The following is a 15,801-nucleotide window of genomic DNA, read 5'->3' on the forward strand; positions in this document are numbered from 1 at the left end:
ATTGGCCTATAATTTTTCAATCCTTTAATGCTCCATTTTTGTGAATTAGTACAATGTTGGCTTTCTTCCAGTTCTCGGAACCCTTGAAGTTATTATACAGTTCGTATAAAGGGCCACTAGTTTTTCAAGCATTATGTGTCCTCCATCTTTGATTTAATCGACTGGTAGTCCATCTCCTGCCACTTTTCCCCATTTCATGTCTTGCAAGGCCCTTCTAACTTAACGAAGGAGCCTCTGTATTATTAGATATTCGTTGGTAAAAACTTGAGTGTCCTGCAGACTGATGACCCGGGCTCAGGTGTCCAAGCCTTGCTTAGTCGCTGCTTCGCAGGCCTGCTCGATGACGAATTTATTGGTAGAAATTACATGTAAGAATAAAAAGCTAGCTTTCTTTTCACCACTTTTCCTTCAGTTACGTGCTGCGCAGACCCAATGGAATTTGCATGTGGTAGCAGACTATATTTCCAATTGCTGTCTGAATGTTGTGGTAGTTTCTGACAGTTTTGGGAGCCCTGGGCTGCTGGTTTTCTGATTGCAGCACTGCTTTGCAGGGTCTATCTGGTGGACCACGCATGGACCTGCCGCCCCCAGCAGGCGAGGCAGCAGCTGCGGGAAATGCCGCGACTGCTCCAGCGCATGGCACAGCTCATGGGGATACCCCTGCCCCCGGGCTACGTCCTCGGTCAGGTGGGCAGCCTTTCGACTAATGCCCCTTCTGCACAGTTTGCCATGATATCCTGGCTGTGTTCCAATACTTGCTGTAGATAGCTAGAGAAGCTGTACCACCACTCATGGGTTAGTGTTCTAGTACAGGCCATAAATGGCTAAATAGACAGCTAAGCAGAATTTGGCCATACTAAGTCTTGTTCTGATTTTGACGAAGCTTGCATAAACACAGCTTTGAGGTCAAAAACAATGTCTACTACTTTGCTGTTCTAACAAGGTGGCAGCTGAACGGAAGGCTTGGAAACTCCGGGGAAGGTTGTCTGCTAACAAAAGAACACAGTCGCGCTTTCTTACGGGTTCAGTGTAAGCTACGTTGTGTTTTTCATAGATGGGTGCATGCATAGTTTTGAAATACAGTGATGATGTGTTTTTCTTAGGTTTTTCTTGCAGATGCGAGGTGGCGTCATGTCATTACAGCATCTTGCAGAGAGTTTCAGATACATTTCATTATTTGGGCTCGAAGCTGTCTTCATAGGTGTTTACTTAGGCTGTCTTCAATGCTGGCCTGAATGGGGACGTATCCTGTTCCACAACATGTTGGCAGTGAATTGAAAGCTGCAGCTGGCGTCAGCCAATAAGGAGACCAATCGCGCAAATGCTGTATGTTTCTGTGCTATGGAGCGTCGTCGGCTCTCAAAAACACAATGTGGCAGGAAACTCCTTTGCAGACAGCAAAGATTACCCCCATTTCAACCCAGGGAAGAAAAAAAATCTCTGCATTCGGTCAGTGCCCTGTGGCAAATTTTAGAACCGTCTGCTCTGTCATTGTTACATAAATTTGGGGTGCCTCAGCCAGTGGTGCAGGCATATTTTTCTGTGTAGCTGAAACAATCAGCTTCGGGGTTTTCTCACCTTGGCTTGTAGCATTGGACAAGTGAGTAGAAAGCCTTGTGGGGTGCATAATGCTCTTATTGTGGCATTGCACATCGACTTTTTAAACCTTCGAAAAAAATACTTGCAAGCCTCAGCACACCCTAAATAACTTAATACAATAGCTTTCCTACAGTCACTTTCTTTTCCCGGGAGGTTACTGTGTATGACGTGACGCAGAAGGTGGTCATGTCAGAGCAGGACAATGTGATGTTTTCGCACTCGCTCCAGCTTGCATGGTCATCCGCTATGCTACAGTAAAAGCTCCATTCAAATTTCACGGAAATGCTATAAAAATTTTAATTATACGAAATTCGAACTAATGAAAGTCAGCAATAAAATTCACCGACAATTACGATACTCCCTAATGTGAATGAGCATGCACACACACGTCATGTTGTTGAGAACAACAAGTTCGACGCACTGGCACAGCCAACGTAACTGGATGTGGCCAATGCGGGCCGACGTGCCCGACGTCCAGGTGGCTCTTGCTCTACAATGACCCACAATTCATTGTGCGAAGATAGAAAGGTGCCCAAGTGGCTTCACTGATGGTCGCAGGCAGCCATTTAAAGCAGCGCGCGGATTGGAGATCGTTCTGTGTATGCTCCAAAAAGAGCAGCCGACGGAGCGCGCATGGAAGGGGATGGCATTTTGGCTGGCGCAACACAAGCGGTGTGGCATGACTGGCCACAAGCAACGCCCACTCACATGCTGAGAATGTTGGACTATAAAAAATGCGCCTTTACGCAGCTGTTACCACTTGTCACAGGAGCGGGTGCCTTAAAATGCACTCTCGAAATGTGCCGCAACCTGCTGCAACGTTGGTTTCCCTTGTTGAAACCTGAATTAACAAACTTTTACCGTACAACATTGGCTCCCTTAACAAGTAGCATCATAAAAAGTGAGCTAGAGTGATTGTCAAAACCCCAACTTGTGCTGCTCCCACATGGTCACCTTCTGTGTCATGATACCACGACACAGTAACCTCCTGGGAAACGATACTGGCTGTCGAAAAGCTGTTTAGGGGGCACTCTAAGCCGTGGCAATATTGTTTCCAAAATGTAGAGGTCCCGGAGCATTATTTAACGCATGGCAAATGAGTCAGAAATATGATGAGAGTATTTTTTAAACCAGGGTGTCTACCAACCGGGAAAACCTGGAATTCTCAGGGATCTTGAGTAGTCTGAAAAAACTCAGGGAATTTGTGCTTCTATCAGGGAAAATTAGCTGTTATTTTATTGAAAGGAAACGAAAGTTGTGGTAATGCTGGCTCGAGCAACAGAAAGGAATCGTAGCAATTGGTCTTTGATGCTGCTTCGTCGGCTGGAGGAGTTGCCAGAGTACAGTCAACGAGCGACTTTCCGGATGCCAGATAATGCGGACGGCTTCGCAACCCAACTACGCACCCCATAGGGTCAATGTATAAGAATGTCTGAAATTTCGGACACAGGAACCCTTTGCCGTCCGATTTCCAGGTCCGAAACGGCACTAATCAAAACCAACACCGCCGTCACTTCAATAACCTCGCTGCCTCGAACCGGCACGCTCTCACGCAGGTCCGCTGGCAGCCGTAGCCACCACCGCGGCAATGCTAGGCCTAGCTGTTTCGAGGTTCGGTATTAAGCTTCTTGCCGTTCTGTGCGGTGTTTTTCATTGAAAGAGTTTGTCGCTGTCAGCAATGGCACCACTTTGTGGTTATCGCGATTGGCTTCGAAGTTCGGAAAGCACGGTGCATTGCATAATGCCGGTTCCCAAAAGTCAGCTTCGCCCTGTTACAGCAATGTTACGCTGTGAAGCATAGCAAGTGTGGGAAGAGGCAACTGTCACGGGACACAGTACGTATTCCCTAATTACACACGCGTGCACCCACCATCTCCTGTTACAGTACAAGCACCTATATGCTTAATAAATGTACTGGCAGGCCTACAGAGCTTTTTTGGACATGCCTGTGACGGTTTGAGCCCTTAAGGACTGTAAAAGACATGCATTCATTTTTTTCGGACGTTTTGCGGCCCCTAGGGAGTCCAAAAATTGGATGCTGACTGTACAACTGTCCAAAAGGATGCTTCAAATAGTCCGTGTGGCAAATGCACAGCTGAAGGAGAACAAGAAGACAAAGGACCTACGCATTGAGAAATGAACGGGAAAGGAAGCATGCCGCCACCACTTTTTTGAAGGAGCTTGCACTCTAAAAGCAAACTGTTGGCTGACACCGAGGTGCAGGTGTCCCTCATCCAAGCAAAGAAACTCTTTAAAACAGTGAAACGCAACACTGAGGAGTTGTGCGTGGGCTGAGAGTATGTCAGGACAGTTGAGGTTGACTTACCAGCTGTTGCGTGAGAATCTCACTTGCGATAAAGTTCGGGCCTCATACCAATTTGCTTGCTATCAGTTGATAGAAATAGCTCATATTCGAAAATATTCTGTATGCATCTCTTTCTTTTTCGTATTTGAGAATGTTCGACTCGATTTGCAATGGGTTTTACTATTTCTTTCGAAGATATTTTATTCGTTGTGCATTTTACTCACCCGTCCCTTCTGCCTTCTTTTTGAATAAACTAAACAATATCGCTTACTATTCAAACTGGATTAAGTTTTTTTTTTTTTAACATGCTTACTAGAGAGTGACACCATTGGGCGACATGATGTAGGGAGCCCGTCTTGACATAAACAAAGTTCTGTGTCATTTAGGGAATATTTCAAAGGCAGTTAGGGGAAACCTGGAAAACTCAGGGAATTTGTAAATGTCAGCTTGGTAAGCACCCTGTAAACCCAGAGATCTAGATTGACCACGTCATCTTTGCATGATGGACATCTACTGCTTAGACCTAGCATGCTGATGCTGTCTTGTTCTCATGTTGCAGGACCAGCCCGAACTGGTGGATGCTGTGTTTCAGCGCATGTGGAGGTACAACCAGACGTACAGCATTGCAGGACCACTGGCAACCACTGAGGACTCGGTTCCCATCTGGTAAGGTTTGAAGGAAGCACATTTTGGCCATTTTCTTTCCGTGTGCTTGCCTGCCCACACATGCATGTTGAGTGTTACTAGTCAGAAATACCTTGTAGTTAATAGGTGCATTTGATTCGCTTGCACATTGAGCTAGTTCAGGCTGTGCTGCTTTCTACCGTTTGTTTCAGGGGCATCCTCTGCACAGTGCAGTTCACTTTAAAAAGTGCAGTTAATGTCAGGCCCAGTTCCTGAGGTTTCTGCACGGCTACGATTGCCACTGCAATGTTGTGCACTCTCGGAGAAGCATACAGTTTCTCCAGTGCCATGACAGCAGGCTTCAGTAAATATGGTCCTGTCGCTAAATGGCAAACCAGCTTAAATTGTGACATTAAGGGGGGACGCAGTTTTCACATCATGATAAAGGGCCAAAATATACTTTTTAATGTGACAATCACATTTTCAGTTTCCATAACTCTCTTTCTATGTACCCCACAGGGGCGTCTGCACAAGCAGGCGTTTGGTGTGTTGCGACACCACGTACCCGAGCACACGAGGGTTGGACCCTCCCGCGTGTGGCCGTGCGTGGCTTAGTGTCCGGGGAAAGGGGGATCCTGGGGGTTGAGCCGATGCCGGGTGTTCGGACCGTTAAGGCCCCTTGGCGGAGGCAACACACTTCTTTGGCCTCTGCTTCACGTAGACGACACCCCCGTACTGACCCACCCAGGGGAAATCGGTAGTTGCCTTTTCCTGTCTCTCTCTCCCTACAACCTTCGTCTTTTCCTTACTTTCCACCTTTCCTGTCTCCTTCTCATTTCTTTATTACTTCCGACCTTCCTGGCAGCAAGGGTTAACCTTGTGTGAGTAGCCAACCTTGGTTATGTCATATTGGGTTATAGTGGCAATGTACAGCTGGCGTTTGCAGGCCCTGTTTTTCAGGCCCTGCAGTGTCCCCTTGTTGGACTCCATGGTGGGTGGCTGGCATTGCTGCCGAAAACTACTCGTCCACACATGGCTACTTCCTTCCCTCCACTACCTGATCGCCCTCAGAAAAAAGGGCGCACCGATGAAGTCTTCCAATTTTTTGGCCGCCAAAAGAATCCTTCCCTCGTTTCCATGTCATCCATTCTGCAAAACCAGATAAACCAGTAAGAACTATCTCACCCTTCCTTGTTTCAAAGTCACTGACTGAAGCCCTTGGTCCTGGATATAAGGCGTCGAGGATGTCAAGCGGTGATCTCCTCTTGGAGCTCCGCGATCAAAAACAATATGAAAAATTGTCAACACTAGTGTCATTTGGGGAAACCCAAATAATTATAACCCCGCACCGCACGATCAACACCACCCGTGGTGTTGTCTCTGACGACTTGATGGAGCTCACTGAGGCTGAACTCTTGGAGGGCTTCAGTGACCAGAATGTTATCAATGATAAACGAATTATGATGAGAAGAGATGGAAAAGAGATCAAGGCGAAACACCTGATACTTACTTTCGGCTCAAGTGTCCTTCCCGAGTCCATCGAGGCTGGTTATATCAAACTTCATGTTCGGCCATACGTTCCCAATCCTCTCAGATGCTTTAAGTGCCAACGTTTCGGCCACAGTTCACAGAACTGTCGAGGCCGGCTGACTTGTGCCAAGTGCAATGACAATGAACATTCCTCCGAAACGTGCCAGAACACTCCACATTGTGTCAACTGTGATGGCGAGCATGCCGCATATTCGCGCGCCTGCCCGTCCTGGAAAAGAGAAAAAGAGATTGTGACAATCAAAGTCAAAGAAAACATATCTTTTAAGGAGGCACGTAGGTGGGTGTCATACCTGTTAAGAGCAGCTTTGCCGATGTGGCGCGTAAGGGGACAGCGTCACAACGGCCTCCGGCGGCTGTCTGACCCACAGGCAGTGAGTCGGCAGTTATGCCATCTGCCCCCGCGGCGGTTGCAGCTAGCGCTGCTCCGTCAACACAGCAAGGGGGACCATCGACCCCGAAGGTGGGCGCAGCCGAGGCTGCCCCAACCTCCCCGGCCCCTTCCAGCGCTGGCAACAGCCGGTGCAGCCAAATCCCGCAGGGTGCCCCATCGACCTCCGGGCTCGTGGGCGCAGGGGTCTTGCCCTACAAGGCAGGACTCTCCCTTGTAACTTCTCGCGCACAAGAGCACGTGTCCGGCGCCTCACAAGAGGCAATGGACACAACACCTATCCTCAAGGCGCATCAAGCGCCTAAGGAGCGCCGAGGCTCCCTCGAACGCTCCAGAAAGGGCAGAACTCCCGTTACAGGGCCTCGAAAGAGCTCTGTAACCTAAGGCATCACCTCCGTTTCCGTAAACACTGCACCAATTTTTCTTTAAATATGGATACACAAATCACTCAATGGAACGTCAGAGGTCTCTTTAGAAACCTTGACGATCTACAAGAACTCATCCACCAACACAATCCAAAAGTGCCGTGTTTACAGGAAACACACTTAAAACCACAACACACAAACTTTCTTCAACAGTATGTTACTTTTCGCAAAGATCGTGATGATGCTATCGCATCGTCGGGTGGTGTTGCCATTGTAATTCAAAAAAGCACAGCGTGTCAACGTTTGCAGCTACAAACAGCCCTCGAAGCAGTGGCGGTTCGTGCTGTTCTCCTAAACAAACTTGTCACTGTGTGCTCGCTCTACGTACCCCCACATTAAAAATTAGCTAAACATGAATTTCAGTCCTTCATAGATGCATTGCCAGAACCTTATATTGTTCTTGGCGATTTCAATGCACACAACTACCTGTGGGGCGACCCTCGTATAGATGCGCGAGGACGACTTGTTGAACAATTCCTTTTCTCTTCTGGTGCGTGCATTCTGAATAAGAAAGAACCCACATATTACTGTGTTGCCAACAAAACCTTTTCTTCAATAGATCTCAGTATAGTTTCCCCCTCTATACTGGCCGAACTCGAATAGGAAGTTGCGAGCAATCCTTACGGGAGCGACCACTTCCCCATACTGATAAGAACACCTAAAGAAACGAATATCTACCACAGGCTCCTAAGTGGAAGATTGATACAGCTGACTGGGAGAAATTCCGAACTCTCAGTAGTATTTCATGGGATGACATGTCCTCGTTAGGAATTGATGCGGCTGTGGAATATTTTACAGCCTTCATAATAGATGCCGCAACTAAATGTATATCACAAGTAAATGGATTGGCATGCAAACGGCGTGTCCCGTGGTGGAACGACGATTGTAGGATCGCTCGTAAGAAACAAAACAAAGCGTGGGGGTTGCTACGCGCCTCCCCCACTGCGGAGAATCTTATCAATTTCAAAAAAGTAAAATTCCAAGGCAGGCGAACCCGCCGACAGGCCAGAAGAGAGAGTTGGCAGAAGTTTTTATCCGGTATCAACTCCTATACAGATGAGGCCAAAGCCTGGAACAGGGTTAATAGAATTAGAGGGCGGCAAACATATTCACTCCCTCTGGTAAACACACAGGGCGATACACTGCAAGACCAGGCAGACTCACTTGGGGAGTATTTTGAGAACGTGTCAAGTTCAAGAAATTGCACGCAATTTGCATGCGTCGTGCAAATTGCTTGCACGACGCCATAACGCTCTATGGCACCGCGTCGAAATGATGGTGATGTTAATGTGGCTTCACGCGCAAACGCGCAAGGCGCGTGGAGGCCGTTTTTCCAATCTCTGAGGCGTGTTGTTCTGCCGGGCCACCCGATGGAGACGGCGCAGCGCCGTGTTTGCGCGACGAAAAGTTCAAACGCTACGTTTTAACCGATGCGTACACAGTAAGCTGGTACGGTTTATGCGGATACGAAACACATTATGTTCAATGGCCGCTGAGTCGGGGATTTGACTTTACTACTTTTAAAACGAAACTACTGTTTAAGCGGGTATGGTTTAACGAGGTTTTACTGTATAAGTAAAGAATTTGTTGTATCAACCAAGGTGGCAAGAAATGTTGCGTAAATCACAAAAGAACAGTGTTTTTCAAGAGACAATATGCTCAGAACAGCGCAACCAAACGCCACGATCTTGGCCTCATCAGAAAGCATATTTCTTCACCTTCGAATTTGCCACTTCAGCTATCTCCTCTGTGCAGAAAAAAGTTAAGAAAAAGCAAATGATTGAAGGTTGTTCCAGAGTTTCCAATTGGCTGCGGACGCCACACGACTCCAGCGCGGTTCGCCATTGGTCCGGCGATCGCTTTGCAGGCAGCTCATTTCACCTCGCAAGCTCTCGGCAGTCTCCACAATCTTGACGAGTGCAGGGGTGGGACTCCTGCACCGATTTCGCCATTTTGATACAAACAAAACTTCTTGCACCAAATTGCACCAGGCACAGAACCTTGACTGAAATTGCACCACGCTGCGCCAATACAGCTTCAGCATGTGTGCTCCAGCAGTGGCCACGAACATCGAGTGCGTTCTTTCTCTGAGAAAGAGTGCAGTCGTTCACATTCCACATACCGCAGGATGGCGCCTCCCGCACAGTAATTTTCGCGCTTGTAGCACTGAACTTTCCGGCAAGCGGCCGGCATGCGTGACCGCTCCTGGCTGTTGTCGCTGTTGTCGGGACGGCTAGGGCGGCTGCATTTAGGGAGTACGCGGTTGAGTGGGCCAGTGGCGCGTTGCTCCCTAGCTGACGTGCATAACAACGAGAAGTAGAACATATAACGGTTTCCAGCAAGTACAGACGCGAGCACAAGACAGAAACAGACAGGACAACGCTGGACAGAACACCAGCATTGCCCTGTCTGTTTCTACTTCTTGTGCTCGCGTTCGTACTTGCTGGAAACCGTTATATGTTCACCATGCACCAACTGCCCCAGCAAACTACTCAACTAAACGAGAAGTAGGCTGAGGGCGCTATGGACAAACTAGATATTAGGGAGGTGCACACTGCAGTGGGTTCAGCGGGGAGGGCGTCTCTGTCCCAGGCCCTGTATAATGTAAAACTATTCCAATCTGTCTTTATGCCCGTATGGGGGAAGACTCAGCCATTTGGACCGCTCACGAATAGCTAATGGCAGATTTGGAATAAAAACAGATTGGAATAGTTTTGTGTTACACCAAAAAGTTAAATATTAGGTGCTTTGAATTGCCCTGGTCTATTACGTAAAAATGGCTTTCAAAAAAATCCACATTTTCGCCTGAAAGGCGAAGCATCGATTGCGATAGCAAATTAGTAGATAGGTATACGAAGTAAGGATAGTAGTTTTATCAGTCATATAAAGTTGTAATCATTTGCTTACTAACTAAATTAACAAGCATGGTGACATGCATGCACAAGCAAACTGGAATACATCTCACTTGATTACCACGTGCACACGCTGTCAATATGCTGGAGTGAGGAAGCATGGCAGTAGCAGCGGGCGAATTGACTTTCGTGCTGCCTCTCGCCTCAACGCGAACTAAGTGGCGAGAGCACAGCCCACACGAAGCTATCAGCAGTCGGCGCATGCACTCTGTCCCCATTGCAGATCGCTTTCAAGATAGGGCTGCTGAGGCCAAGCCATACGTAGCAACTGCAGGAGCAGTGCGAGCCCCCCTCCCCCACCCCCACATCACATCCTCCATTGCATTGTGCGTGTTGGAAGACAGGGCGCTTTCTCCCTGCCTTCCTCCCTCACGCGCATGAGATTGAGCCGCCATTGTCGGCTCACCCTTGCACGCTTTCACTCACGCATGCTGCATATGGCGTGCGACGACGATGTTATCAACCTTAGATAACACCCATTATCAACCTTAGATATCACCCATGATGTCAGCCACAATCTCCACATCAGCGCGATCCGCTACAGCTTGCACGCCGTTGTCAGCGCTGACGAAATCGCGTACTGTAACGCCGCCTGGGAATGCCGACAGCTCGCGAAATTTGCTGTCCAGGCATCCAGCGTCATCGTCTTCACTGTCAAGACATCCGTTGTCTGCAGCTACCACAAAGCCTGCTTTGTGGAAGCAATTCACGATTGTGCTTTTCTTCACGTCATTCCAAGCACCAGCCAGCATTTGAATGGCTCCGAGGAGGTCCACCTTGAGTTCGATTCCTAATCGAATGTTGATTAGGAGCCTGTGCATTAGTCGTCGTCTGTACCCAACCTTAAACGCTTTCACAATGCCTTGGTCGAGAGGCTGAAGTTTTGCCGTTGTGTTTGGCGGCAGAAAGTTGAGGGTGATCTGCTCTAATGGGCAGATGACATGATGGGCCGAACAATTGTCAAGAAGACAAACTTTGCGGCCAGACTTCTCCAGTTCGGCATCCCATGCCTGTAGCCACCCAACGAAAAAATCGCGTGTCATCCAAGCTTTCTTATTGGACGCGTCTCGAACCAGGAGGCCTTTTGCGTTCTTAAATCAGCGTGGCAGCCTGCTCTCTCCAACAACAAACGGCCATAGTTTGCATGACCCATCCATATTTGCAGCAAGCAAAATCTATATGCGCACTTCCTGTTCTTTCCACCATGGCATACAGTGCCCTTCAGATGCAGAGTCTTGTTTGACAGCATTTGCCAAAACAGTGCCGTCTCATCTGTGTCAATTATTTGCGACGGCGAAAAGCTGTCGGAAATATTTGGCCACTCTTCGGACAACCACTTCTCTATGTGACTTGTGCTAGCCAACTCGCTTTTGCCTGAAAGGGTCTTTCCGACGATGCTGTAGTGACTTGAATCGCTGCTGCCAACCAGTGCCACCAGTGAAGCTTTCTTCTCCGAAGGCCACAGCAAACCATTTGGCCTTCTCCATGAGGTTTGGGCCATCAACAGGTATGTTCTTGGCACGTGTCTCCAAAAACCAGGCATACAATGCCTTCTCTACCTTGTCAAAGGTTGGGACGCGCACACGACACGCTCCAGGCCGACTGGACTGCACTGCCTTCAGCTTAACATCGGTTTTGTTCTTGAGGATCGTACTCAGGGTATTGCAAGGAATTCCAAACGCCGGGGTGACCGACGACTTTTTCTCGCCAGCCTCCACCCATTGAATGATGTCCACCTTTGTTGAAAATCCAAATTCTTGCGTTTTTTCACGGCCATGGCTCCGGTACACGTTCCAAAAGCAGAAAGAAAAACGCACTGCACCACACAAGTCTCAAGCCTTCGTGTTGGCTTTGTGAATAAAAGGAACAAAGCAAATCGAAAGATGTACCGCTCCGCGTCTCCACACTACCACAAGCCCAAGCTGCGCTGTCCTCGTTCGTCTCGCTGCGCCAGCGGTGTCAGCCAACCAAAACACAGGAAACGGGCGCCTGCGGTCAGCGTGGTTTCTCCCTCCCGCTTCCCTTTCACACCCAATCACACTCCAAGTGCACCTCGTCATGTGCCTTTTACCCACACGTCCCTTTCTCAGAGTGCGGGGCGGCGCGCGCGAGATCGCGGGAGCTTCGCGAGGAGAAGCGCACTTGCGGGGGTGGGATGCGATGGGAGAAGCGCACTTGCAGGGGTGGCGTATGGTAGGAAAAGTGCACTTGCTGGGGCGCAGCTCGGCACGGAGTTCGATACATCGATATGCCGGTGCACGGGAGTTCTATATACGCGAACAATAGCGCTATACATTTGCATGGGATTCCCAAGGGGATTTTCAACTGTCGGATATAGGTAATAATTCGATATATCCGGGTTCGATATATCTGGGATCTATATTAGTTTGAAGAGGGACCCTGCACCTGAAAATTTTTTAAAAAATTCTTTGTCGATTTTGATGAAACTTTTTGAGCTTATGTATTTCAATGTGCTAGTTTTAAATCTACATCCAGTTTTCTTGCAGAGTAAGTAAATTTCCAGAAATCGAAGAAATTCACCTTTATTGCATAATTTGCTTGGAGGGGAGCTATGTACCAAACTGTGCATGGCATAATGAATATCGACGTATGAAAATGATGTGGAACAAAGAGTGCAAATAAGCAAGCATGGTGTTCTAACCCAATTTTATATCAAATGAGAACATTGCAAAGTTCAGTGAGAGAAATCCATCTAACTGCTAAAAAAAGAAGCATTTAAAGAAATTTTTCTAATAATTGCAACAATATTATCTCGCTTATTTGCACTCTACACAGCTTTTCTGACAAAAAAAGAATTACAGTGATAACACAAGTAGAAGCAGAGATAATGCACCTCCAATACGGCATCATCATAAAAATTGTGGTTTTGAGAAAACAACAAAAAACATTTTACTACTGATATATTGAAAGAAAGTTTGAAAAAAATTGTACCAGAACCATCAGTAGGAACTAGGTATATTCCATGGCCGTTTGGCCATTGCCAGTTGATGACATAGCATGCACTACGAGTATGTTCACTTCAAAAGGATTACCGTATTTACACGATTATATGTCGATCTTTTTTTTTTAAATTTCAATATCTGAAGTGGGGGGGGGGGTCGACTTACAATCAAAACCAAAACATGGCACCGCCAAAAAAAGCGAGACCAACGAGATATGAGGGGAGCTACAATGTAGTTACAACTTTATGTTTGCTCTATGGCCCTACCCGTACTTTTTGCTGTCCTGCGCATTTGTTTGCTTTTCGGAAGGGTTTTTCGTTATTTAGACTTGCAGCGCACACAACACTCATGGAGGGTATCGATAGTTAGTGGAAGTGCCGCTGTTCCATTCGCAGCGGCACACCCAGAACGACAACGCTTGCAGGGAGTATCGATAGTTCATAGAAAAGCAGACGCCGCTCACATGTTTCTATTTCTCTGTAGCTCTTTGACGCGGTCGACTCAACTGCTGGGTATGTGCTACTTCCATGCTTCATCAGTCATCATGAGTGCTCCAGGCCCACTAAACATTCGGCCCTCGTTCACAGCAGTGTTCAAGAGGGCTGCCATCCTTTATGCTGAAGAAACAAATCACTGGGCAGTGGGCCGCAAGTTTGATGTTTCTGAATGGGTGGTGCGAGAGAGGTGACTGCAGCGAAGCAAATTTTTCGCCTGTGACGGCAAGCGAAGAATTTCCGAAGTCGGGACGCCTTCTGGAGCTGTAGGCCAAGCATGCGGGGTACGTCGCTGAAATGCGTGATCAGTCCCTGCCAGTGACATGGTCATGAAACAAGCCCAGATCTTCGCCTTTTAAGGACCTGGGGCCGTATTCTGTAGCGGTTCGCTTTGGAACCGGTTCAGTCTGGCTGTTGCTATTCGTCGGCGCTTCATTGTCGTCATCCCTGGTGGGCAGGACGACAAATTTTGTTGACGTCGCACAGGTTGTCAATTATCTGGAAAGGAACTGGTTCCCTGCTACGAGAGGAACCGCGGAGAAGTGGTTTGCTCGAGGGTCACGCGCGGTGGCGAGCATGATGTTGAGGATTGCTAGGGCAACCGTGGCTGCTGGCTAGTCTCGCGCCAGCTGATGAGCCGGCACCAAGACGAGACAGGGACGGCAATGGTGGCTCCTTTGGTTGTGCTAGGTTGGGCTGCTGGCGAGCGCCGAAAGACAACGACGCGACGTGTTCGGCATGGCCGAAGAAGAGTTTCGAAGGCATTTTAGGCTCTCCAAAGACATAGTGCGACGTCTTTGCGATGAGCTGGAAGAACATCTCGGACCTCAAAGATTTCGTGGTGTCGACACTACTATGAAAGTGCTGTGCACGCTGCGGTGTTTTGCCACCGGCAGCTTTCAACAGTGTGTCGGAAATGAAGAAGCGATTGCACTGTCGCAGCCTTCGGTCAACCGGATCATTACAGCCGTCGCCAAGGCCATTACGGTTGTGGGCAAAGAAAAAGGATGGGTTAGATTCCCATCCACGGCACAACAGAAAGCCGCCGTCAGCTGTGCTGGCTCAACACACACGACGCCTTTGCTAGGTAGGAGTGCTCCTCGACAAATGAAACGAGTATTTCGCGCTGCCTCGCTGAAACATGAGGACCCAGCCGCCTGTCCTTGTGGGACGACATTGTTTTGGTTTCGGCGCACGAGCAAGTCCATAACGTAAACAGAGCGAGGCAAGTTGTTTGCATAACGTATGGCACACCACCTAGTGACTAAATAAGAAAACAATACAAATTACAACTCCCAGTAGCCGTCTGCGCAGCACGCTCACATTTATTACTGAAAATTATATTTGCAAGTGTTCTATAAAAACCAATGTTTTTTTATCAAACCAGCAACATCCTTCAATTTCTATACCATCCCCCAAGTACAAACAAATATGATGACGTGATCTTCCGGCAGACCGCCGCTCGTTGATTGGTTCCCCTCACGCCGTCCCATTCCACTCTTTCTCTGAGTGACGTAATCCAGACGTAACAGCCAGACCGAACCGGTTCCAAAGCGAACCGCTACAGAATACGGCCCCTGCTCTGCCGTGAGTACAACGAGTGGCTGGCGGCAGAAGACTGCGAACGTACACCAACCAGACCTGTCAAAAGAGCCTCCCTGAAGGTTGGGTGCATTCGGCATGGGCTGCTGTTCCAGAAGATGTCTTAGTGCGGTCGTTTGCCAAATGTGGAATTTTGCTGGACAACGTGCTATGGGACTGTAGCAGCGATGACAACGTTAGCACTAGTGAGGACGATGGCATAAGTAAAGACGAGTAGTCCAGTGACAATGCCAGCTACTAATAAATTTTCGTTATGGAATGCACCCTCGGATACGATCTTTTTTTTTTTCCCTTCACGCGATATCGGGGGGTTGACTTTGTGGGATTGCATATGCATCCCGATATCTCCGGAGCGGCCACGCGGTTATCACGCAATAATCACATGCCCGCTTGCGGAGGGTAGCTGGGAGAGGGCACGTTCACCGCTCCCGCTGCTCTTTGCGCCTGGTCGCGACGCCGCAGCCCAAGGTACCTCGTTTCCTCCTTTCCCTTTCTTGGAACCGGGGAGACTCCCTATCCACCGCTCGGGGAGAAATGCTATTCCCCCGATGCATTTTGGTCTTTCGGTTGAGGAGCTTGCGACTGGCCGCATCTCAATTCAGACGCTGAGACCGCCGCACTCCGTCCCCTTGCAGCGCTCCGCCTTCGTGAGCGACTGACTGCCCCAGGGCCCGAGCGCGGATCCACTCCGCGTGAACTGAACCCTTATCAGCCTCTTTTGTGGTTTCCAATCATGTGTGGTTTCTTTTGCCTCAGACGTGCGGAACGCGCCGCCACTGTGGTTTTGTTTTGTATTTCCATTTTTGTTTGCTGTTGTTGCTCTGTCGGTATGGTACTCTAAGGTGAATAAACACTTTAAGTCTGAGACTCGCACTGTCCCCCCTGGCCTGAACCCGCCGTGGTCGCAACTCACTGCGAACCGCGGGTTAGGGGTCACA

The 15,801-nt window shown here is 48.5% G+C and overlaps 1 protein-coding gene across 6 annotated transcripts in view; it reads left to right on the forward strand.

Annotated features, from left to right (window-relative positions):
* The window catches only part of TTLL12 (Tubulin tyrosine ligase-like 12), a 386,517-nt gene that overhangs the window by 28,632 nt on the left and 342,084 nt on the right, over positions 1-15,801 (forward strand). For all 6 annotated transcript variants that reach the window (XM_075677907.1, XM_075677908.1, XM_075677909.1 and 3 more), the window contains exons 4-5: positions 552-687; positions 4,464-4,570. In XM_075677907.1, the coding sequence (XP_075534022.1) occupies positions 552-687; positions 4,464-4,570 (243 nt within the window). The remainder of the gene's footprint in view (positions 1-551; positions 688-4,463; positions 4,571-15,801) is intronic.

This window comes from Dermacentor variabilis, unplaced genomic scaffold (genome assembly GCF_050947875.1).
Source record: "Dermacentor variabilis isolate Ectoservices unplaced genomic scaffold, ASM5094787v1 scaffold_14, whole genome shotgun sequence".
In the NCBI taxonomy this organism is placed as follows: domain Eukaryota; kingdom Metazoa; phylum Arthropoda; class Arachnida; order Ixodida; family Ixodidae; genus Dermacentor; species Dermacentor variabilis.